The sequence below is a fragment of the Aricia agestis genome, chromosome 2, assembly GCF_905147365.1.
Source record: "Aricia agestis chromosome 2, ilAriAges1.1, whole genome shotgun sequence".
Taxonomy (NCBI): Eukaryota; Metazoa; Arthropoda; class Insecta; order Lepidoptera; family Lycaenidae; genus Aricia; species Aricia agestis.
In genome coordinates this window covers 2,751,612-2,777,751 of record NC_056407.1, presented here as the reverse complement: position 1 = coordinate 2,777,751, position 26,140 = coordinate 2,751,612, and the positions used below count along the sequence as shown (strand labels likewise).

The 26,140-nt window shown below is 37.3% G+C and overlaps 2 protein-coding genes across 3 annotated transcripts; one reads left to right on the top strand and one right to left on the bottom strand.

Annotated features, from left to right (window-relative positions):
* The first annotated feature begins 6,230 nt into the window (after positions 1–6,230).
* Positions 6,231–21,603, top strand: LOC121740003 (T-complex protein 1 subunit epsilon). Of its 2 annotated transcripts, XM_042132672.1 has the most exons (9): positions 6,231–6,437; positions 6,920–7,154; positions 8,603–8,835; positions 9,536–9,694; positions 9,933–10,079; positions 18,345–18,552; positions 19,361–19,515; positions 20,009–20,420; positions 21,089–21,603. In XM_042132672.1, exons 1-8 carry the CDS (start codon positions 6,330–6,332, stop codon positions 20,390–20,392), a joined length of 1,629 nt encoding a protein of 542 aa, XP_041988606.1. In that variant the 5' UTR covers positions 6,231–6,329; the 3' UTR covers positions 20,393–20,420; positions 21,089–21,603. The 2 variants fall into 2 exon arrangements, with proteins under 2 accessions (XP_041988606.1, XP_041988605.1); XM_042132671.1 differs by having other exon boundaries at positions 20,009–21,603.
* A 612-nt stretch (positions 21,604–22,215) lies between these two features.
* On the bottom strand, positions 22,216–23,928 carry LOC121740004 (actin-related protein 6). Its single transcript, XM_042132673.1, has 2 exons — positions 23,055–23,928; positions 22,216–22,823 (listed from the first exon to the last, which is right to left on the bottom strand). Exons 1-2 carry the CDS (start codon positions 23,740–23,742, stop codon positions 22,324–22,326), a joined length of 1,188 nt encoding a protein of 395 aa, XP_041988607.1. The 5' UTR covers positions 23,743–23,928; the 3' UTR covers positions 22,216–22,323.
* Between the last annotated feature and the right edge of the window lie 2,212 nt (positions 23,929–26,140).

Genomic DNA, 26,140 nt, shown 5'->3' with positions numbered 1-26,140 from the left:
ATTTTGTGATCATGATCAATGATCAGTATAAAAAATAATTTATGCGACCGAAATTCTGCGACTCACGAGTCACGACTCATTAAATTACGCTCGTTTGGCTTCACCCTTTCAGATCTTTAGATCTGAAAGGGTGAAGCCAATCTAAACACACAATCTAGTTACGTGTAACATGTGTTCAGTAAGGGTCGATTTATACTAGAGCAGAGTCGAAGCGAATTATTAGAACTGAACATAACAAATTCAACCTTAACTCCAAAGCGTTAACGCACATATTTATTACTTCTGAGAATTTAAATAGGCGCGCACGTCTGCGCGCACTTTAGCGAATTCGCTTGACCAGTGAGCAGTGACCACCGCTTTTTGGTGCGCGCGCATCCAAGCGCACACACACTTGCAAGCGCATCTACGCGTCATCACTGTAGGCACTCAGACTCTGGCGAATCCGCGCGCATTCGTTCGACTTGTTGCGAATTTGACGCTTCGCTGCGCTTCGACTCTGCGCTATTATAAATTGACCCTAATTTAAATGTTTCCGCAGCGTTAAGCGTATAACCATGAAGCTAATATAGAGCTTCATGCGTATAACTATTCAAGGTCTGCTGTTTTGTCTGATAAATGACTTCCAAGGACCTTTGAGCTGTAAAAATTAAAAATATATAAAGGAGTGAGCACATTGTGCCGGGCGGCGCCGCGGGGGCTCAGGGCTCCATACACATCCATACAATTTGTATGGAAGCGGATGCGCGTATCGCTCGCCGGGGGGCGCATCGGCGCGAATTTCCGAATGCGACACGGCCCGGCGGCCGGCCCGGAATGATAGACAACTGACATGACATTGACATTACAATCGCGTTCATAAACTAAGACTGGGTTGCACCAGAGGTGTGGGTAAAGTTAAAGTTAAATTTATGGTTATAGTTAAGGTTAATTTAACTTTGCCCGGAGAAATTGACAGATGACAGCTGATCCAACAAGGTTATAAATGCGCGTGGGCGGGAGCGCTGCTGGTAAAGGAGAACTGTCAAAAATGGCGGTTTTTGTATGATGACAGCGTTAGTTCCTTTTTTCGCCACATGCATTTAAAACCTTGTCGAGCTCTATGGTAATAGTTAAATATGGCGTCTTGATGGCATCCATTTTTAATTTTACCCAAAGATTTGACATTTTGCACGGTAGTCAAAGTTAAAGTTACAGTTAAAGTTAGTTGGTGCAATCCAGTCTTAGTATTTTCCTAAAATTGTGTTATTTCGGTTTTTAATGTGTAATGCTGGTAGAATATTAACCATTAAATATTCGATGTCGTGCACAAGTGTGGGCAAGTGACACAACTTCAAGAAACGTGCCATTTTGTGTTCCCTCCAAAACTCCCTCGAAAGTTTTAAAGGGTCTACCGCTTTACTAAAACAACTGACTTGACTCGTTGACTTTACTGACTTTTTTTTAGACTTTTACTAGACTTTTGACTTGACGATGATCTGGATAAACGACTATTTTGTAAGGCTGCCTCATCTATACTAAAACGAGCCGCGCGGCACGTTTTAGTAATATAGAAGTCGCGCGGCTGCCGCACTACTCGCGACTTAAGTTGTTATTCCATTTGACTAAATTAAGACGTCTAAGGTTGGGATTTGGGTTGAGCACCAGAGGCGTGGTTAAAGTTAAAGTTATGGTTATAGTTAAATATGGCGTCCTTTAGCTTTATCTTTAACATAAACTTATAATATACTGTCGTAATCTTTAACATAAACTTATAATATACTGTCGATCTTTAACCTTAACTTTAACCGGAGAAATTCACAGATGTCTGTTACGTTTATTTTTTTATTGAAGCTACAGGTAACGAGATTGAGGGTATAAAAAATTGAATTATCCGTAAAAATCGTCAGGAAAAATATAACACTGTAAAACATAGTAAATTTTCAGATATACGTATGCGCGTAGGATATGGCGACGTATGGATGCCATATTTAACTTTAACTAAAGATTTGATATTTTGCACTGTAGTTATAGGGACCGTGCAGAGCGATGACACGGCCACTAGTGACGAGTAGGTAGGTAGCCGAAACTTTTAAGAAAATTTTATTGACAAGCTCAAGTCAAGCAACGGAAAATTAAAGGATTTCTTGAGAAATTTGAGTATTTTCAAGCATTGTTGTATTCCCGGATGTTCTAATACATACAAGAAAAATAAAGGCAAATCGAACGATCTAAAATTTTACTATTTTCCAGCCAAAAGTATTCACATGCTATGGCTTATTGAAAAACGAAAGAAATGGATAAAAGCCGGTAAAACATACGTAAGTACTTAAAAAGTTCCATGAATGTTATGTGTAGACTCGTAAAAACACAGAATTTTGTAGATTATAACCGTAAATTCATTTAGATGAACACAATATGAACCTAACCTATAACCGTTGCTTCTTTTTTTTTTATGCAATAAGGGGGCAAACGAGCAAACGGGTCACCTGATGGAAAGCAACTTCCGTCGCCCATGGACACTCGCAGCATCAGAAGAGCTGCAGGTGCGTTGCCGGCCTATTAAGAGGGAATAGGGTAATAGGGGAAGGTAGGGATGGAAAGGGAACGGAATAAGGGAGGGAAGGGTAGGGGATTGGGCCTCCGGTAAACTCACTCACTCGGCGAAACACAGCGCAAGCGCTGTTTCACGTCGGTTTTCTGTGAGGACGTGGTATTTCTCCGGTCGAGCCGGCCCATTGGTGCTAAAGCATGGCTCTCTCACGTCTTTTCTGTGCTTATGACGATTTATATAATATTTACTGATGGTATGTGATGCCAGTATCTTTATTGTTTCTTGTAGTGTTAAGTCTTACTATGCAAACTGGCATTTTGCTACGGACGTAACTTAAAATTTCGAAAATTATCGACACATCTACCTCACCCGAAGCTTGCGGCGCGACTGGCGCGGTTACGCCCGATGTGGCGTATGATTTGTTGCCGCATTTTTCAAGTACTCCGACGGTATCTAGTCGTAGCGCACGCGCGAGACCAATCATTCATTTAAGTTTAAATAATTCCTAAGTGTAAAGTGATATTTTAGTCTATAATTGTTGTCAAAGTGTGTCGGGGGACCGCTAATGTAGATGTTTGATTTCACATAACATTAAGCGGCCTCCACACGCTGGCTGTTTGTCACAAACACCGCAAACAGCAAACAAAGTCCCAAACAGCACCCACAATCACCCAACACAAACAGCCAAAACTTTTTACGACTTTTTGCCCCGCCATATATTTTACTTGACTCTGGCCTGGGTTAAAAAGCCGAGCGCCATAATAAGAAAAAGAAATTACAGTTCCAAAGACAGGGAAGTAGAAAATTTCTACTTCTCTGTCTTTGGAACTGTAAATGTAGAGTTTTGCTGGGAATACGAAAGAGTGACGTCATTGTTTTTGTATTATTTTCCTAAAATTGTGTTATTTCGGTTTTTAATGTGTAATGTTTGTAGAATATTAACCATTAAATATTCGATGTCATGCATAAGTGTGGGCAATAGCGATACAACTTCAAGAAACGTGCCTTTTTGTGTTCCCTCCAAAACTCCATCGAAAGTTTTAGTTAAGGGTCTACCACTTTACTAAAACAACTGACTTAACTCCTTGACTTTACTGACTACTTTTTTAGACTTTTACTAAACTTTCGACTTGACGATCATCTGGAAAAACGAAAATTTTGTAAACTTTTCACGAAAAAAATGTTTCTCCCGCCATATTTTACTTGACACTGGCCATGGTTAAAAAGCCGAGCGCCATATTATGAAAAAAGAAAATAGAAATGTCAACGTCGTTGTCAGTTGTCACTTGTCAAATATCGTTCAACTGTCAAAAATGCAGTGCTGCCAACTTAGTGGAATTTCCACTAGATCTGGTGGCTTAGACGTACCTTTCGGCGGGAAAAAATTGGTTTTAGTGGCTAGTGGATTTCTTAGTGGATTAGATTATTTAAGTTAGTGGTAGCTTCGACGTTAAACCACTAGTTTTTTTTATTATGTTTCTAACCCTTGAAGATTCACACTGGAAACTTAATTTTTATATTATTATCTTTATTCGTTTTGCCGCATTCTAACGCTGTTATGGAGCGATTGTTTAGCATGATGAATGTTGTCAAGACTTAACAGAGAAACCGGATGAAGTTTGATCGCCTTTCTTTCGTGCAAACTGCAAGGTTAGCACGCGAAGGCAAATGCTGTAATAGCAACATAATACCAAATACCGTATTACAAAAATTAGAACTAAAGAAATTTATTCCTCACAAACCGAATAAGTAAACGACAATGATTCTTCTAAAAACTTTCATCTTTACTCTTTAGTTAAGTACCTACTTACATAGGTACTATCAGAGCAGTTGATTCCTTTGAAAATCGGGGACCTAAGTAGTTTGGTTGCGTTACGTCAAACCCAGCTGACAGATCACAATTAACATTGAATTGACATATTAGACCAAATAAATTTGGTCTGTCAATTACATAGGAATCAACTTCCTCGATGGTACATAGGTAACTAAAGTTTTCCTTTTTGTAGTAACAAAAATAAATATCTATACATATAAATAAAATTGGAGTGTCTGTTTGTAATATTGAAAGAACCGTTTCTTACTACATGCATATGAATATACATACGGTACATATACCAAAATATCACTTTTTACAATTTTTGTCTGTCTGTATGTCTGTCTGTTAGTTCCGGCTAATCTCCGAAACGGCTGGGGCGATTTTGAGGGGACTTTTTTTGGAAGATAGCTGATATAATAAGGAGTAACTTAGGCTACTTTTTAACTGATATTCAATAAAGGATATATTTTATTTTTTATATATTTTGTTCGGAAAAATTCTCTTTTATTATCTTCGTCATCACATTTTGCTGACGCGAGCGAAGCCGCGGGCAAAAGCTCGTTATAAATAAAATTGGAGTGTCTGTTTGTAATATTGAAAGAACCGTTTTTTACTACATGCATATAAATGTATATGGGGTACATACACCAAAACAACATTTTTTATAATTTTTGTCTGTATGTCTGTCTGTTTGTTCCGGCTAATCTCTGAAACGGCTGGAGCTATTTTGCCGGGACTTTTTTGGTAGATAGCTGATGTAGTAAGGTGTAACTTAGGGTACTTTTTAACCGACTTCCAAAAAGTGGGAGTTTATATTTTACTTTTTTCATATTTGTTAGCGGACTATCCATCTTTGTTATTATACTATGTTGACGCGGACGAAGTCGCGGGCAACAGCTAGTTTCATAATAATATTGTATTATTTTCAAATTATATTCAGATAGGTTGTTTTTGTCTTTACGTTATTTAGTGGAATTCTGGTGGTTTGAGAGGCGATTTAGGTTTTAGCGGTTTCTGGTGGTTTACGCTGCTGAATTTGGTGGGTTAGTAACAGGGTTGCCAGATTGGGGGTTTTTTTGCAATTCTGGGGAAAATTTTGACTCTAGGCGAAAATTTGGGGAAACAGTATCTTTGGGGAAATGTTTGGGGAAAATAAATACACTATGGGGATTTTTTGGGGTTAGCACTTCTAAAAAATATAACAAACAAATGAAACCAACGTCCTTTTCATTCGATTAACTTCCTGGTAAATTTGTTGTTTGTTTGGTCGAGTGCGTAAAAGGCCTGACAGACGTACGAACTTAAATTACGCGGATTTTAAGTTCGCGAACTTACTCGGCTCGCGTTGGTGACACACGAGGATCGCTCACACTGGATTACCATGCCCCCAGGCTCGCGGCTCGCAGCTCTTTGCTGACACACAGGCGATTAAGGCTGGTATAAATGTTAAATAGTCAGTACTCAAGATGCATCTCGGTCTAAATTTTGACAGCCAACCAATCACAGAGCCTGAACCGTGTCTTGAGACCGGGTCGCATCTTAAATACTGACCATTTATACCAGCCTAACTCCTAAGCTCGTCGAGCCATAGTCCGCGTACTTACACGCACGTCTGTCACCCCCTTAAAAAAATTGTCTCTTTGGTCGAGCGAGCGACCATGTGTTGTGTATCTGTTTAACTGTCGAGTGATTGAAACTACTAAATCGAATAAAAGTAGTTTCAATTTTATATTCGGTTTTTTTTTCTGTAACAAAGTGATTGGGGATTTTTTTTTGAAAACGTATCATTTTGGGGAAATATAAAAATCATTTTGGGGGAAATCGTAAAATTGCATCTGGCAACCCTGGTTAGTAAAAAAAAAGTTGGCAACACTGCATAAATGTCACAAACTGTTGTCTTGTTTCTTGAACAATGAAAAATATAGTTTGATAAATTAAAATTAATCTATTTGAATCTAAAGTTCTATTATATTTTTGTGAAAAATGGCGATGTTTCCAGGAACTGTCGCCTTTGATGAGTATGGTAGACCATTTATTATTTTACGAGACCAAGAAAGACAAAAAAGATTAACCGGTATCGATGCCCTGAAGGTTGGTATAATATTCTTATTAATTGAGCTAATAACCAATAAATTTTAATAATTAAACGTTTATTTGGTAAATCAAATTAAGATGACCACAACGAGCAAACAATGCTCATTATATAAAAAGTTAAGTTATGATTTCGTGGGTTCTCATTTACAAAAGTTTTATTTACTTAAACAGTTTTTCACGTAAATTCCCTTAATGATAGTCTGGATGGACCATAAAATACTAATTTTTAATGTTAGTTATCCTTTAAATATGATTGCAATAGAGTTTACTAAGTATTTGAAAGCATTATGAACTGTTTTCCAAACAGGTGTTCAATCGTAGTGAATCAACTCGGTCACATGATGGGCCTTAATTTACCAACTTCAGCTGCATAAGTTTCTGCAAACCGCAATTTTTCTTCTTCAAACTGTTATTAAAAAAACCTACAACTCAAAAATGCATACTATCCTAGTTACCTAATTTGTGTACACAATTTCCAGTCACATATATCGGCCGCGAGGCAAATCGCTGGCATTCTCAGAACCTCCCTGGGGCCCAGGGGTCTGGACAAGATGATGGTGTCATCTGATGGTGATGTGACAGTCACCAATGATGGTGCCACCATTCTCAAGTTGATGGATGTTGATCACCAGATTGGTAAACTGATGGTGCAACTTGCTCAGAGCCAGGATGATGAGATTGGTGATGGTACCACTGGAGTTGTAGTTCTTGCAGGTATTGTTTTGTTTATAATAATATAATATGTAGTTAATTATTTATACTAATTAATTTATCAAGCCCCATACGGTCACCAGGGACCGAGACACAATAGAAATTCTATTGTGGCTCGGTTTTCCACGATCAAAAGGTTAATCATAGTATACACTATACAATATACATATTTTGTTAACCTACTATGCGTTGTTAATTTGATTATATTTTGTATTAACTGAACAAGTTGTATAATGTTTCGTACTGTAAATTTAAAATATGTAAGAAATTAAAAGAAGTTAGTAAGACTATGACTCATTAACTTTTTTTCTATGGATACCAGTGATGACCAAAATACTCACATAGTGATTTGATTACATAATGAAAGCTTCCTTGGCTGTGTCTGAGGTATCCATTAAAAAAATTACATTCTTTTTTTACTATCTTTATTTTTAAAGGGGTTTGATCACTAATGCCCAGTTTCTGAAGTGTTTTGACAGGATTTTATCTTTTCACTGGTGTTGTTGATTGGTTAATTTTTTGACGCTAGCCAATCAAAAGCAATAGTAAAAAGTTAAACTCCAGTTCAAAAAACTCAGAAACTGAGCATTAGTGATTTTATGATTTAGATTTATGTAATAAAACAAAACTCTTATTATTATTAAGTAAGTTTTATAAGCGAAAACTTGTTATTGGCATGTTGTCATTTAATATGATTAATTGATTAATGCCCGTTTTCACCAACAACCCCTAAAATTTAGGTGTCCTTTAGCCAATATAAGGGGCACCTAATGTCAGTTTTGTTTGAATAATTTAGGAGATGAATTGACCCGTTACTCTTAGGTGACGTATATCACTACATAATATAAAACAAAGTCGCTTTTTCTGTCCACATGTCCCTTTGTTCCCTTTAACTGCGGTGTTATTTAATAGATAGTGATTAAAGAGGAAGGTTTGTGATAAGTATGAAGATATTTATGGGAGTTTGCTATTTTACAAGTAGAATATCAGACGGCCATTCGATAACAGATTTATTGTCAAGGCAACCGTCATCTAACATCGTCGTCGTTGCCACATACGTCACCTAAGTGTTACGGGGTCGTCAATTCATCCCCATTATAAGGGACACCTGGTTTGACGGATGAATCGCATAATAGGTTGTTTTAATCAAAATATATGTCACCTAAGAGTTACGGGCTTGTCAATTCATCCCCTAAATTATAATGGTTTAGGTGTGACTTAAACGTTGATGAAAACAAAACTTGCGTTAGGTGCCCCTTATATAGGCTTAAGGGACACCTAAATTTTAGGTGTTGTTGGTAAAAACGGGCATAAGTATCACTGTTATAGTTATATGCTGTAAGTTTTCCAAATAAAATAAAAATAAATAAAATAAGTGATACTAATATTACATATTTCCTAGGGCTATCTTTTATTTTACAATAAATATAAGAATGACAATAACGTTTTAGGAGCTCTGTTGGAGCAAGCATCAAATCTCTTGGACAAGGGTATCCATCCAATTCGTATTGCGGATGGTTTTGAAATGGCTGCAGCTGCTGCGTTGGCCCACCTCGACAGTATTAGTGAGGCATTCCCAGTCAACAAGAATACCAGGGAGCACCTCATCAAAGTTGCCATGACAACCTTGGGCAGTAAAGTTGTGGTCAAATGCCACCGACTTATGGCTGAGATTGCTGTTGATGTAAGTTATTATTATTATTAGTAGCCTGTAGTGTCTCACTGCTTGGTTGGACTGGAGGAAACGGGGTACAATGGGACAAAGACTTAAGACTAGAAAAATAATAATAACTACTAATAAAAATAGTCTTCCGATGTAGGGGTTGATTTTTGAGAAAAGCTTATTTGAGCTTTTTTGCTCCCCTTGGCGCCTCCTATCGATTGGTATATTAAAAGGGGTGGTTATGACCACCCCTTTTGATATACCAATTTTGATATACATATTGGGGGTTGCATTTTATCGTCAAAATTTTTCTAATTCTTTTTCCTATAGTGCCCTCCAGGCTAACCCACTGCTTGGCAAAGGCAAAAGGTTGATGTGAGTTACATAGTTTAAATAGTTTAGTTTAAGGACATAGGCTACATTTATATCAAAAGTATTTGGTGCACTCTGTGGAAAGCAAGCTTGTCAATGCTATTTTTTAAAGATTGCATAAATAAGGGTTATAAATTCTTAAGGCTGGTTTTATCGTTAAGTGTTTCGGCAGCACTGTTGGAGCGCGCGCGTTCGAAGATGAATGGGAGTGGTAGTAGCGTTTTATAGTTAAGCGCGCTTAGCGATAAAAGCAGCCTTAATGTTATATTGTTCATGTAATGTGTTATTTTTGTGATAATATACACAATACACTAGAAGCAGTGCTTAAATGTATTTATTTAACTTTTAGGCTGTCTTGTCGGTTGCTGATCTCGAGAAGCGTGATGTCAATTTTGAGCTGATTAAAGTAGAGGGCAAGGTCGGAGGCCGTATGGAAGACTCCATGCTGGTACGTGGTGTCGTCATTGACAAGACCATGAGCCACCCACAGATGCCTAAAGTACTTAGGGTAAATATCAATGTAATATAAATCTTTGTTGTATATATTGTTATAAATCATAAAGGCATTAATTATGATTGTGAATTTGTGACAGACATTAATTAAGAGTATGTGATTTTCTTTCTTCTGTAGAAGAACAAAATACTAAACTACATAATGTAGTATAGTGTTATATTAAAATTAATGTAATATATAATTGAAATAACCTTTTAAGATTTTTATTTAACTGAATCCTTATATTTTCCAGGATGTTAAACTGGCTATCCTCACATGCCCGTTTGAACCCCCCAAGCCCAAGACCAAGCATAAGCTCCAGGTTGGCTCCGTGGAGGAGTACCGTGAACTGAGGCAGTATGAACAGGACAAGTTCTTGGACATGGTCAGGAAAGTCAAGGTTAGTAGGATACAATTATTAAGTATTATGTATAAGTTAAGTCTACTAGTGCCAGGCTGTGATAATGATAGCAGTGATGACTAAAAACTTACATAGTGAGTTGTTAGTTAATATTGATTTTATAATGAAATCTTCCTTGGCTGTGTCTGAGCTATCTATTTATCACTAGTATATAATATATACTATACTAGCTGTTGCCCGCGACTTCGTCCGCGTGGACTTCAGTTTATAGCGCGCGATATCAACAAAATTGGTGTCAAAAGCTTTTATAAAAAAACCCTGGTACCCCTTAAATCAATACAGCTGTGCAGTGTGCAAACAATAAGTACTTCATTTTTGTATGTTAAACTTTATATATTATGCCAAATTTTAAAGCTTATTTAGCCCCCCAATTACACAACTTTACCCATAAACTATTTATCATTGATAGGTTTAGCCCCAATTTCACCAACGTCTGTTAGTGTTAACAGCTTGTTAAAATATCCTGTCTTCTCTTTCATTCATATGAAAAACAAAACAGCTAACGTGATACTAATTCGAACATTAACTTTAACAGTCGTTGGTGAAATTTGGTCTTAAGGTTACGTCACTGCCTGCACAGATAAAGTACTGAGTTATTTAATACCGTAGAATAGATATAACAATCGAAAAAAATCGAGACTTAAATGTAGGATGATACCACCTCTTATAGAAAGACTTTTGAGCAAGCGTCAGCGCGATGTAGAAGACGCACGGCGCCATCTATTATGAATTTTTTGAACAAATTTACGACCCTTACAACCCTTTTTTCCAGTAAAAAAGTAGCCTATGTCCTTTCTCAGGCTTTAGACTATCAGTATACAAAATTTCATTACAATCGGTTCGGTAGTTTTGGCGTTTGGCGTGAAAGCGAGACTGACAGACAGACAGACAGACAGAGATACTTTCGCATTCATAATATTAGTACAGATTATGTGCACACTGCACAGCTGTTTTTGGGTATTTTGATTAATTAAGGGCCGCGCTACACCGGAATGGCAGCGGCGAGGCAAGCACTTTCAGCGCTGCCATTCCGGTGTAGCGCGGCCCTAAGAGGGGTACCACTTACCAGGGTATTAAAAAGTTTTTAAATTTGACACAAATTTTGTTGACACCGCGCGCTATAAACTAAAGTCCACGCGGACGAAGTCGCGGGCAACAGCTAGTTATGAATAAAAACAATAATATATAATAAAGTAGGTACCGTATGATTAGTTCTGTTATAATAATGAAGTAAAAAATAAAGCGCCATCTGTTTTCATATATTAGAATTAAAATGTTGATTGCATTGATATATTTTCTGGATGGAATATAGGCCACAACACAACACACTCGAACTCCTTAGAAATGCAGTAGGAGTTCTATAAGATAAGATAGATTGATTATTATTATAGCAAGTGATAATATTATTAAACATAATATTCTAACGTATTAAAAACTATAAACAAAAACATAATAACTAATAAGTATGATTAGTTTTATGTTCCAACGAAGTAAAAAAAAAGCGCCATCTGTTGAATCGTATTAGAACTAAAATGTTCATTGCATCGCGTCGATATATTTCTGGATTTTTTATAATATTATACATAAAATATATTTAAGATTTTTGAAATATTATTTTAATACACATCCAAGACCCAGGAACATTGAAAACTTTTTGTTCCGCCTGCGGGACTCGAACCCAGGACCCCCGGGATGAGCGCTGGCCATGCGCAAGGCGAATTCATTTTCATCGATATTTTCATGGAAATAAGATATTTTCCCACATCAAAATGTAGCCTATGTCCTTTCTCAGACTCTAGAATAACTGTGTACAAAATTTCATTGCAATCGGTTCAGTAGTTTTGGCGTGAAAGCGAGACAGACAGACAGACAGACAGACAGACAGAGATACTTTCGCATTTATAATATTAGTTTTTGGCGTGAAAGTGAGACAGACAGACAGACAGACAGACAGAGATACTTTCGCATTTATAATATTAGTATGGATTAGTATAGAAGTATAGATACATAAAATATATTTAAGTAAAAATTAAAACGCCATCTGTTGAATCGTATTAGAACTAAAATAAAATAAAATGCCATCTGTTGAATCGTATTAGAACTAAATTGCATCGATATATTTCTGGATTTTTTATAATATTATACATAAAATATATTTAAGATTTTTGAAATATTATTTTAATACACATCCAAGACCCAGGAACATTGAAAACTTGTTCCGCCTGCGGGACTCGAACCCAGGACCCCCGGGATGAGCGCTGGCCTGCGCAATGCGAATAAATTTTCATCGATATTTTCATGGAAATAAGATATTTTCCCACATCAAAATGTAGCCTATGTCCTTTCTCAGACTCTAGAATAACTGTGTACAAAATTTCATTGCAATCGGTTCAGTAGTTTTGGCGTGAAAGCGAGACAGACAGACAGACAGACAGACAGACAGACAGAGATACTTTCGCATTTATAATATTAGTATAGAAGATATTATCTATACATATACAACTAGTGCCAGGCTGGGTTTTGTTTTTCTAAATATATTGCCTTCTCTTTCATATGTAGAATGAGAAAGATAACAAGACATACATAAGTGGTCTTTAGACTACTCAATAGTTAAGGTCACAGCACACATATCAACTCGGAAAGGGATCGGCACCGTATCGCCTCGAGCCATTCAATATTGTTTGTATGAAACTCCCTACTGCAACGCACACTAAGCAGAACCGTAACGTAATCGCCTCGCCTCGGGAAGGGGACAGAGGTCGGCGAGCCGTAAGCGAGGCGTCGCCTAGCTGTAGCCGAGTTGACGTGCATGCGCTAATGATATGCTTTGGTTACGTGCATACGTCAGGTTGACGGCGAGGCGAAAGGCGATACGGTGACGATTCCTTTCCGAGTTGATATGTGTGCTGTTACCTTTATTCTACTTTACTGAACCATATTCTGATCTTTTAACTTTAATAATAATGACTTTATGTATTATATCTTTCTTCATCTGTGTAAGGGCCGCACTAAATCGGAATTCTACTTTACTGAACCATATTCTGATCTTGTAACTTTAACAATAATGACTTGATGTATTATATCTTCCTTCATCTGTGTAAGGGCCGCACTAAATCGGAATGGCAGCGGCGCGGCGAGCACTTTCAGTGTCATTTGAATTTAAACTTTATCTTTATTATTGTAATACATAGTATCGCTTGAGAAATCGCGGCCGCTGGACTTCTCAAGCGATTTGGTGCGGCCCTAAGGGACATATTAGATTATCATTTATATTGGATCCTAGTCCTAGATTATTGAGTCAATTATATTGGATAATGTAATATAGACATATGATTAATTTCCTCCTTGATCATAGATTTTTGACATTTGCTGAGAGATTAGATCTAATACGGTCATAGTTAGAAACAGGTGTTCCCAGTTATTTAATACTAGATGTTCCGCGCGGCTTCGCCCGCGTAATTTAGGAATTTCACTGAAACAACATTACATTTAGTAAAAATAACCTATGTCCCTTCACGTGGTCTATTCTTCTTGTGTGCCAAATAACATAAAAATTGCTTCAGTAGTTCTTAAGAAAATAAGCAATTTCATATAATTTTCCCCATTTTTCCACATTTTCTTCTATTTCTTCGTTCCAAAAGGTCTTAGCTTAATTAATATTATAGCCTATAGCCTTCCTCGACAAATGGGTTATATAATATAGTTCCTGAGATTAGCGCGTTGTTTGTTTGTTAAAACAAACAAACTCTTCAGCTTTTTAATATCATTTAATTTAATATAAAAAAGAGTTTTTAATTTCTTGTTCATTAATATGTTTCAAATAATGTAATCAGTAATGCAATTCTTTTTCTAATTATGTACTTGCATAATCTTGCTGAAATAACAAAAAATAAGCCATATTAAAAATTGACGATGTCTTTTGAAAAATCGAATTCTCTGAGATCTAGTAACCCCTTAGTATTAGCTCCGTGAGTAACCCTGACGTCAATACCTGTCAGCGTTAGCGATCTCCATTGCCCATTGCAACCACATAATATGACGTAAAATAGGATCAATGAAATAAGTGACACAGATATGATCAAATGATCACTTATATTAGATCAGATATATGATCATATAAATTATAATCTAATATGCCCCTAATACAATTGTAAATAGATAAATGAATTACAGTAGACCCGCGTTAATCCGACAAATGTTTTGCATGGCCATGTCGGATTAGCGGATTTGTAGGATTATAGAGTACTCCATACATTTTTACATATTATTACAATACCTTAAAACGTGGTCTCCATGCATCAGAAGATACAGATGTAATTAAACAAGAACTGTTAGAGCTTGGACATGAAGTTAGGAATATAACAAACATAAGGCACAAAACCACAAAACAACCACTATCTCTATTCTACATAGACTTAGAACCAAAACATAATAACAAAGAAATATTTAAAATTAATAAACTAAATTATACAAAAGTCTCATTTGAAGCACCATACAAAAAGTTCGAGGTCCTTCAGTGCAAGAGATGTCAAAGATTCGGTCATGCGAAAAACCAATGCAACAGACCCTTCAGATGTGTGAAATGTGGCGAAGAACACCCTACTGCTAGTTGCCTGAAAAGACCAGATACGGATGCGACATGTGCAAATTGTGAAGAAAAACATCCCGCAAGCTATAAAGGATGCACGAAATACAAACAATACAAGGAACTTCTGCTTAATAAAAACAAGATGAACAAGACAAGCCAATTGAAAATTAAGAATGATCAAAATATAGATAATGACACTAAAGATAAAATTAATAATAACAAATCAGTAATAAGACACAATATGTACAATAAACAAAACTATTACTCCAAACACGATTCGAAAGATACTTATGCAAATATCACCAAAAATAGACATCAAAATATACATAACACTAATATGGAAATCAGGGACCCAAACAACATTACGGAACTCTTAAATGTGATGTTTGAGAAATTCCAAAACATAATGAGCATTATGTTAGACAACATGATGGATCGTATGATTCACTTAGTCACAAGCCTTGTGAAAAATCCATAAACCTGAGGATTATTACCTGGAACGCCAACGGGTTAAACGAACGACGCCAAGAACTGGACCATTTTCTCAAAACAGAAAAAGTTGATGTCGCCCTTATTTCCGAAACACGATTTACGCACAAAACACACTTTAGTATTAAAAACTACGAAGTGTACACAACAGATCACCCATCTGGCAATTCACACGGTGGAACTGCAATAATCATAAAAAACAACATAAAACACTATCCACTTGAGCAATACAAAACAGAAATGATACAAGCCACATCTGTTTGCATCCAAGGCAAAAACTTTGATATTACAGTGTCTGCAATATATTGCCCACCTAGGCATACTATATGCAGTGACGACTTTAAAACATACTTTAAAACATTAGGAACCAGATACATATGTGGAGGAGACTGGAATGCTAAACATGTGTTCTGGGGATCCAGGTTAACTTTGCCACGAGGTCGCCAACTGTTTTCTGCTGTAAACGATTTAAATCTTCGTTGTGCCTCACATGGCATCCCAACATATTGGCCCACAGATACACAAAAGGTCCCAGACTTATTGGACTTTTTTATAATGAAGAATATCCAACAGAGTCAAATAAAACTAGAGGAATGTACAGACTTATCCTCTGACCACACACCGGTTATACTTAACCTTTATCACAAGCCTTTATTAAAAGAAACTCCAAATAGACTGTATAATCCTAAAACCGACTGGGTTAAGTATAAAGAAAAAATCACAGAAGGCATAAACTTGAAAACGCCGCTTAACAGTGTAGATCTTGTTGAAGAAGCTATTGAAGACTTTGTAAAATTAATTCATGAAGCAGCTAATGAGTCGACGCCCATAATAAAGCCAAAGCTAAACTTTTCCAAAGATATCCGGTTTTCTAAAGCTATCAAACAAAAAGTAAGTGAAAGAAGGCATCTTCGTAAAGTATGGCATCGCACAAAGTATCCCTGTGATAAAAAAGCTTTTAACAAAGCCTCTGAGGAATTGAAACGTCTGCTCTCAGACGCGGAAGATGAACAATTGCAAAACCAACTAGCTAACCTAACACCTTACAAGGACACAAACCACTCACTTTGGAAGATCACTAAAATACTGAAAAGGCCTACAGCTCACATTCCACCTATTAAAGACTCATCTGGTAACTGGGCAAGGACTAACTCTGCCAAGGCTCAAGTCTACATGGAACATATTGCATCAGTGTTCAAGCCATTACCAAGTAGAAACCCAGCTCATGACCAAATAATCCAAGAATATCTTGATGCGCCACTCCAAATGTGCCCACCAATTAAAAGTGCTAGCCCGAAAGAAATTTGGAAAGAAATCTTAAGGTTAAAAATCGGTAAAGCACCAGGGTTTGACCAGATTGATGCAAAATTGCTGAAACAACTGCCTAAAAAAGGTGTAATTTTTATTACTGCTATAATTAACGCCTGTTTACGACTCGAGTTCTTTCCTGCTCAATGGAAAATTGCCCAGATCATTATGGTCCCAAAACCTGGCAAACCATTAAATGAAGTCAAGTCCTATAGACCGATAAGTCTGCTATCTTTACTAGGCAAACTAATGGAAAAAATCCTGCTAAACCGGATGCTTCAACATTTACCACACGTTATCCCCCACCACCAGTTCGGATTTAGGCAACAACATGGAACGATAGAACAAATCCACCGACTCACAGACGCCATAAGCCGATCGCTAGAAAGCAAAAAATATTGCTCTGCTGTCTTTCTTGACATCAGTCAGGCATTCGATAAAGTATGGCACGAGGGGCTACTCTTCAAACTAAAAAAGTTATTACCGCACTGCTTCTTCCTAATACTCAAGTCATACCTAAGTGGCAGATGTTTCGAGGTAAAAATCGGTGATGAGACTTCGGCACTATGCGAAATATTGTCAGGAGTCCCGCAAGGAAGCATACTCGGTCCAGTGCTTTATCTCATCTTCACTGCAGACCTGCCAACTAGAGACGATACAACAACGGCTACATATGCCGACGACACAGCCTTCCTCTCTGTGCATGAAAACCCCACCACAGCATCAGCCAAACTACAAGAACACGTCAGTCAAGTAGAAACCTGGCTCGATGACTGGCGTATCCAGGCAAACCAGGACAAGTCGGTCCACGTAACCTTTACTCTAAGAAAGCAAACATGTCCTCCAATTAAATTACACAATAGGGATATTGTTCAGGCCGAAGATGCAAAATACCTGGGCATGCATTTAGACCGCAGGCTTACATGGAGAAAACATATCTGGACAAAAAGGAAACAACTTGACACAAAACTCAGATCTATGTACTGGCTCATAGGTCCAAAAGCTAGACTTTCAACAGAATGCAAAATATCAGTTTACAAAGCCATCCTTAAACCTATCTGGGCATATGGCATTCAGTTATGGGGTACTGCCAGCATCAGCAACATAGAGATTCTGGAACGTTTCCAGAGTAAAGCGCTAAGAACAATGCTGAGAATACCATACTATCTTTCTAATAAGTACATTTACAAAGACCTTGAAATGAGCACGGTTAAGGAAGAGATCTCAAAATACAGCAAGGTCTATCAAGAAAGAATAGCAAAACACACTAACATACTGGCATCAAGACTTGCTGGCACAGGCAGTGTCACTCACTCCAGACTGAGCAGACATAGTGTACCGACACTAAACCTTAGATTTGGCCAATAACAACTAAATTGACCCATCATAGGAGTAAAAGCTTATAACCAAGCTTTCTCTGCTGTCAAAAGCCAAATAATTCAAACCCCCTTCATAAAAATGGCTTATTGTGTAACACAGATCGCCAAGTAACAGTGTTCAAAAGAGAAAAAAAAAAAAAAAAAAAAAAATACCTTAAAATCACAATTTTAAGGTTCTATCTGAACTATAAATCATTTTCCTAAAGCTAGGTCGCATGTTCTTATCAGCAAGCTGTAACCATACCCGTTGAATGAATTGTAACATAAAAAGTATGTGGTATGTACCTTAATAAAAATTGGTCAAAATAATGTTTATGTATCTAAAATAACCAGTAATAGGCATGTCAGATTACAGGGGGTGCCGGATTAGCCAGCGGCCGGATTAGCGGGGGTCTACTTGTATTAGTTTAGTTACGAGACTTACAAATGAAGTTAGTGTGGAATGAACGAATGAAATGATATGAAATGAATGTTTTATAGAGTGCCGGCGCTACTCTTGCGATCTGTCAATGGGGCTTCGACGACGAGGCGAATCACTTGTTGCTGGCGGAACAGCTGCCCGCCGTGCGTTGGGTCGGTGGACCCGAGATGGAACTGATCGCTATTGCCACCGGCGGTCGCATCGTCCCGCGTTTCGATGAGCTGACCCCCGATAAATTGGGAAGCTGTGGATTAGTTCGTGAACTCAGTAAGTAGCTTTTAAATAAGTTTTAAAGAAAGTTTTTGTCTATTCTGTTTATACTTTTGCCTTTCTTTTTCAATATTATGTTCACATTGACGATAGCAGTGATGACTAAAAAACTTACATAGTGATTTGATTTTATAATGAAATCTTCCTTGGCTGTGTCTGAGCTATCTTAAAGTTTTTATAATAAGAGTTGGTACATGACAATACAGTACTCTCAAATTAATTATGCGCATGCAAATCTTCGCCAATTGTCGTAGTCACGAAAACACCCGAATCTATGAAACGTAAGAACCCTAAACAATGCACTTGCATTTTGCACCTTGTTCAAAGTGGCTGTCCACTGTCGCCGGTCCGTCAATAAGTGCTATGAGTTATGACTCACTGGAAAGCCATTGCGACGTGGCCAGTGACGTTACCATGGTAACGTCTAAGCAACGTCAGGCGCCTCTACGTCGCCGCAAAGCATTGTTTTTCCTAAAGTTCAGTTTAAAAACGGCACTTGCATCGACGTCTTTCAGACGCTCGGAAAATACGACCGTTGCCGAAAAATTACGAAAATTTCTATGCGCATTATCACTTTGGGAGCACTAAACATTCCTGGGCAAGACCAAAACCACCCAAAACCACTAGCAATTATGTATTTATTATACAATTATGTACTGGAACAAAGTTCCTTATCGCGCGTTGCGCTCTTTGTCTCTCTCTCTCTCTGTCATAGAAAGCACGCCAGTTATTTTCGTTACTTCGTTCCATCTGGGTGTCTCTTGACACCACTCACGTCATTTACTAAGACGAATGTTTTCCACAGCATTCGGAACATCCAAGGACGAGATGTTGGTGATCGAGGAGTGTTCCAACTCGCGCGCCGTGACGGTGCTGGTGCGGGGCGGCAACCGCATGATCGTCGACGAGGCCAAGCGCTCGGTGCACGACGCGCTCTGCATCGTGCGCAGTCTCGTACAGGTATACATTGATCACTCATCCATACTAAAATTATAAATGGAAAGTGTGTCTGTCTGTTACGTCTTCACGCCCAAACCGCTGAACCGATTTTGCTGAAATTCGGCATAGAGATGCTTTGAGTCCCGGGAAAGGACATAGAATAAAAATGTACGGTTCCCACGCGATAAATGAATTTTCTCGCAACGGAGTTGCGGGCGTCATCTAGTCAATTATAATTAACAATAAGTGTTCTATACTGTTGTGTTTAAAGCGCTAAAGATAGAAACGGAAATTGCTAGTGGCATTTTGTGAAATAGCTTAAAAAATAAATGAAATAAAAATGTTCTATACTTTGTGGTATGTGAGAATGCTTTTCGGCGTCTATTTCCGAGAAAAAAAAAGGAATGTGATATACTTTGAGCACAATATGCAACTCTCAGGATTACCCAGAAATGGGAGTATTAAATTGCATCTTTCGTCTTTTTTGCCTAATAAACGTTTTACTTCTGTTTAGGACTCCCGCGTGGTGTACGGTGGCGGCGCTGCGGAGATTTCCTGTTCGCTGGCCGTAGCCAAGGCGGCCGAAAAACTGTCCTCTCTCGAGCAGTACTCCTTCAGAGGATTCGCGGACGCTCTAGAAGCGATCCCTTTGGCGTTGGCTGAGAACAGCGGTCTTTCCCCCATCGACACACTGTCAGAGATCAAGGCGAGGCAGGACGCCGAAAACAACTCGAACCTAGGCGTCGACTGCATGTCCAACGACTCCAACGACATGAAGGCATTGAACGTCATCGAATCCCTACACTCCAAGAAGCAGCAGATTGCACTGGCTACGCAGCTCGTCAAGATGATTCTCAAAATAGACGACATACGCTCGCCGGCCGACGGCATGGAATAATACTAATGTTAAGTAAGACTGCACTTCAGCCCCCTTAAACGAAAGTATCTTTCGTTAAAAACGATGACAAAATTCGTTCTTCTTCTTTTAAAAAAGGCCGACTCGGTGAATTGCCAATGTCAGAGTGGCTTGAAAGACTTTGCTCTAATGTAGTGAAGGTCTGGTGAAGTAACAAGTGTACGGTTACAAAACAAAATTACATAATTACAGGAGTTGATAGACCTAAAACAAACACAAACACAAATGTTAGTAGAGACATCACAATCTAATATTGTTATCACAAATATATGTACACAAAATTTCAATAAAAGGGGTATTTACATAAGATAAAACTGATTTAAAATTTATAGGGCGAGGAATGGAATTGGGAAGACAGTCATATAAGGACGATTGGTTTCTAGGGCAAGAAAAGAAGATGTGATCTAAGGTACCCTCATCTAGACCACACTCACAGAGAGAATGATCCTTGACCCTAATTTTAGCAAGGAACACTGGTGAGCAGCAATGACCAAGTCTAACACGGCAGATTGTCGAGCATATTGGTTTGCTACACTGTGAAACAAAATTCGTTATCGAAATTTACATAAGTCATCGCTAAATGACATTTCGCTTTCGAAGACTAATGTCAAATCCCATACATTTTGATAACGAATTTCGTCATCTTATTTAACGAAAGGGACTTTGGCAACGGCCTCGGATCAATATGTACTCATCCAAGCAATTATTATCTCAGTAAGCGAGTTAGCATTTTGTGAAACTTGATTCAGAAAGTGTTACTCGAGTTGCATTAATAGGAAGTGATACATTTTGAAATCATCTGAAGTACAGTGTAGGTTAGGACTGAGCTTAATTGTTTACTATATTCTTAACATTATTTAATAATTTTAATTAAAAACGCATTTCATAGTATTTACTGAAAAACTACCTTTGTCACAATAATACAATTACCAGTTGGTTCCAATCGAAAACATAAAAAATACTGGGCTGTAAAGGATTAAACTGAATGTTTTGATACTGAAAAATACAAATACCTAGTAGTAGTTAAAGTGAAAAGTATGTAACATACTTTTTCAAGATTCAAAATCTAAACCAATGAAACTATTCTTTTTACTAATAAGTATTGTTTATTTGCATTTTAAATATTCTAAGAGGTATGGAGTTGGAGAACTTGTGATGAATGCCTTATCGCGCTAATAAATTAATGAGCTGAATACTGTCTTTTTATTATACAAAATACTTTTTATTCACATTTATATTAAGTATGTATAATTCCTGCTTTATTCATATTTTTTGAGGATGGCTATGGACTCTTTACACACTAAGGCTGGTTTTATAGTTATGCGTTTCGCAGCGCCGTTGGAGCGCGCGCGTTCAAAGCTGTAACAAACGTATGGACGAACGGCGCTGCTCAAGCGCGCGACTTTAAAACGCTACTACTACCCCCATACATCTTCAACGCGCGGCGCTCCAACGGCGCTGCCGAAACGCTTAACTATAAAACCAGCCTTAGTACCAAGGTTTTTAACACTGGCAGTGTACAGGCATAGCGGTTGCACAGCGGTCACTAGGTTCTAGAATCTAGACCATTCTATTAACTAGATCATAGGGTTTCATAGCATAGTATAGATAATACAATATAATATGTATATAGAGTTTCGTAGGGTCACAGTACTACGATGCGAATTCTCTGAATTAGCATAGACTATTCATGTTCCCATGGGATTATAATTTTTACACGGGTGAAAGTCGCGACCATAAGTAGTTCTTACTTAAAATATTTTTATGTCTTGTAAAACTTCAAGATTTTTGGTAAAATTAATATTGAATATTCACAATAGATTTATTTTGTTACAAAAACGACTTGTCTTTCAATCACACAATTTTTACGAGCAGGAAGTTTATTCAGAGGACTTCCTAGCTCGCTTCCGCCGTTATATATCAAATCTTTCGAAAGTTAACGCCTTTCCCTCCTCCTCATATTCCTCCCTAGAGACACAGAATGAATAAAATTCGGGATCTCGGAACATAAGCTTTCCTCCCTCCCAAGCATAGGTCAATGGGTTTTCTCCAAGTGTAACATTCACATCAAAGTGATCCAAAGCCAGAGCTCTCACTTCATTATAGACTCTATCTCTGAATCCAGGAAATAATGTGTTGCCTCCATACACCACAATATTTTCTAACAAACTCTCCTTATTTTCTTCTGGACACGAGTCTATCGAGTGTATTATAGCTTCTGGTATACCCATCTGTGGTATTCCCACATCAGACGGATGGAACAGCAGCTCTGGGATGGAGAACCTCTCATTGTTCAGTCGGAGAGTTTGCTGCTCCAAGTCTTCGTCAGGTTTGACCACGTCTCGTAGGTATCCCCGGCGAATGGTTGTGTAGTCTGGCAACACATAGTCCTTGACTATTGTGTTTTCTGATCCTGTAAAAAGTCATGATAATTATTGGAATTTGTTGTAAATGCTGACTTTTGAAATATATTGTGCACACAAGCTCCTAAATTCTAATCTATGTTTGATGTTGCTATTTGAATCTGGCTTTTCCAAACAACTGTCTAGACAAGTCAGCAGCATAAATAAAGTGTAAGTTTGGTAAACGCATTTCGTAAACAATTCAAGTCTAAATAAAAATACTATCCTTTTTTTACAATTACCTTTCTTCCTAGCAGTATTCATGTCCCCCATAAAATCTTGTGACACAAAGCATGAATCCTCTTTCACCTGGTTTATAACGTAACTCTCCTCCATGACATTCAGCTGGCGGTAGGATATGATCTCTTTCAAATGATTGGTGAGAACCTTTCCCCCTACATCTATCCTCCGTATTCCTTCCTTGTATTTTTTTCCTTTTATATAAGGAACAATGTAAGTAAAACTATAGCCGGTGTCTACTACTAATGTGCACTCATTATTATTGTGAGTTTTTCTATAATGATAATCTGCTAAGTCTGTAGCGTTTATCCTCAATAAAGTTTGGCACTCATATTCCTCAAAGAAGATTTCGGTCATAGCTTCTTGAATTGATGAAAAATTAAAGAGTGGCTCGGTTATTATAAGTGGGGTTTCACTGAAGTTGACCGGACAACATTCCTTACTGAACATGTAGTCCCAAACTGTTTTTTGAGTGTCCCAGTTAATCAAAAACCCCTTTTGGAATGGCAGAATGTAGAACAGACCCGAAGCGTCCCGGCACTCTTCTATTTGGGATCCAACAAAGGGACGTCGTCTTTCTGACTTAGCTTTCATTATACAGTTTGGGACTATTTTCGGCTCCATGGTCGAGAAGCCAACTTTTGCAGAGTAAGCTCCATTGTCCAGAATATAGCAAGATGTTTCGGACATTCTAACAAGTTGTATAGGTACAGGTTACCGGTATGTATAAAAACTATTTACACCACTTGGGGTTGCACTTTTGACTGTTGAATTTATCGTCTAAACATTTTAATGGGCTAAACAAAGACAACTATCAGACTACTCGTAATTAATTTATGAAATTCATACAATAAAATTAAGCACAATTTCCAATAAAATAAACCACAGAATACAGTTATTTTGTAAACACTATAATGACATTGATAGAAGATTTTTTTTTTTCATATAATGGCACTTCGGCTATAACCATGGCCAGTGTCGAGTATAATATCATGGCGGGAAAACAATATTCTTTATCAAAAAAATTATATATTATCGTCAGGTCAGTCAGGTCTAAAGTCTAGTCAAAGTCTAAGTATAAAGTCAATACAGTCAAGAAGTCAAGTCGGTCGATTCAGTAAAGTGGTAGGACGCTTTACTGAAACTTTGGAGTTGGAGTTGAGAGAGATGGAGTTTTGGAGGGAACACAAAAGAGCACGTTTCTGGTTATTACATCACTCTCCTACACTTGTGCACGATAACGAATATTTAATGGTTAATATCCTACTAATATTACGCATTAAAAACCCAGATAACACAATTTTAGGAAAATAATATAAAAACACAACATCACTCTTTCAGATTCTTTCAAAAACTCCGATAGAAGAAATTGACATGGATGATGATGTTGCACACTTTTTATTTACTAACCCACCAAATGCAGCAGCGTAAACCACTAGAAACCGCTAAAACCTAAATGGCCTCTCAAACCACCAGAATTCCACTAAATAACGTAAAAACAACAGCAACCTACCTGAAAATAATTTGAAAATAATACAACCACAGATTACTAGTATATATTTGGATACAACAACAACGTTATTATTATTATGAAATAATGATTTTTGTTACTTACTACAAAAAGGAAAACTTTAGTTACCTATGTTTGTATAAGTAGGTACCTACTCAACTAAAGAACGTCTTCAGAGGAATCAGTGTCATTTACTTGTTCAGTTTGTGAAGAATAAATTTCTTTAGTTCTAATTTTTGTAATACGGTATTTGGTATTATGGTGTTATTACAGCATTTGCCTTCGCGTGCTAACCCTGCACGAAAGAAAGGCGATCAAACTTCATCCAGTTTCTCTGTTAAGTCTTGACAACATTCATCATGCTAAAATATAATTGCTCTATATCAGCGTTAGAATGCAGCAAAACGAATAAAGATTATAATATAAAATTTAAGTTTCCAGTGTGCGACTTCAAGGGTTAGAAACATAATTAAAAAAAAAAAAACTAGTGGTTTAACATCGAAGCTACCACTAACTGAAATAATCTAATCTACTAAGAAATCCACCAGCCACTAAAACCAAATTTTTCCCGGCGAAAGGCACGTCCAAACCACCAGATCTAGTGGAAATTCCACTAAGTTGGCAACACTGATTGACCGTTACACCAACCATAGACATGAAAAGTTGACAGTACCGTAAAACTGTCTGAATAGGGACAGTTTTCAACTTTGAACTGAAAATACTTGTAACTGTGTAAAGTCTAGCTTTCGTGCACTATTCAAATTTTTGAATTAACTCTTGAATTAAGCTACAAGATCGTAAAAATGTGTTTAAGCTGTGCCGTTCTTGTAATATAATTAATAAAATGGGATAATTAATAAAAATAAGGTCATCCCTATTTATACTTCAGTTGGCAGTTAATAGGGGTGAAAGCAGGGTTATTAGGGAAATTTTAACTACTTCACTTTCAAACCAAAAAAGACTTGACACCTTATAGCATGGCTATAAGGTTTCTTTTAAAATATTTTTATAGGTTTCGTCCCTATTTACACCTACGTCCCTATTCAGCCAGTTTTACGGTATTTACTTGTTAGGTACGGTTTTTTATAAGTGGTTAAGACATAGATGAAGTATTATAGTATAGATGTAACCTTAGCCCGTCATCGCGTGACCATTTTGTGCTTATTTTCATACAAGTAGTGTGCGTTTATTTTCTTGAATATTTCTATTCGTCGATCATTTCGAAGCATATTTCAATCCAGAAAAGAAAGTCATTTAGTTTATGATATCGATAAATTATAGTTCAAGTAATGAGAATCCGTAAACACATGTAAAAAGCTGTGCAATGTTTGTGGCCATATTGTTCATTGATGTGATATTTTTAGCACTAATGCCTTGTATAGCACGAATTAGGGATTATTAAACTTATAAATTATAAAACCCCAAAAAACGTTGTTCAAAACTTACGTATTTAATGTTAAATCCACGTGTTTGAGGCATTCTTTGACCATTCTTATGGTTTATTATTTAGCGGAACTACAAAACTCAACAATATCTAGCATTAAATGTTTACTATAAACCTTTATTAACACTTTTATT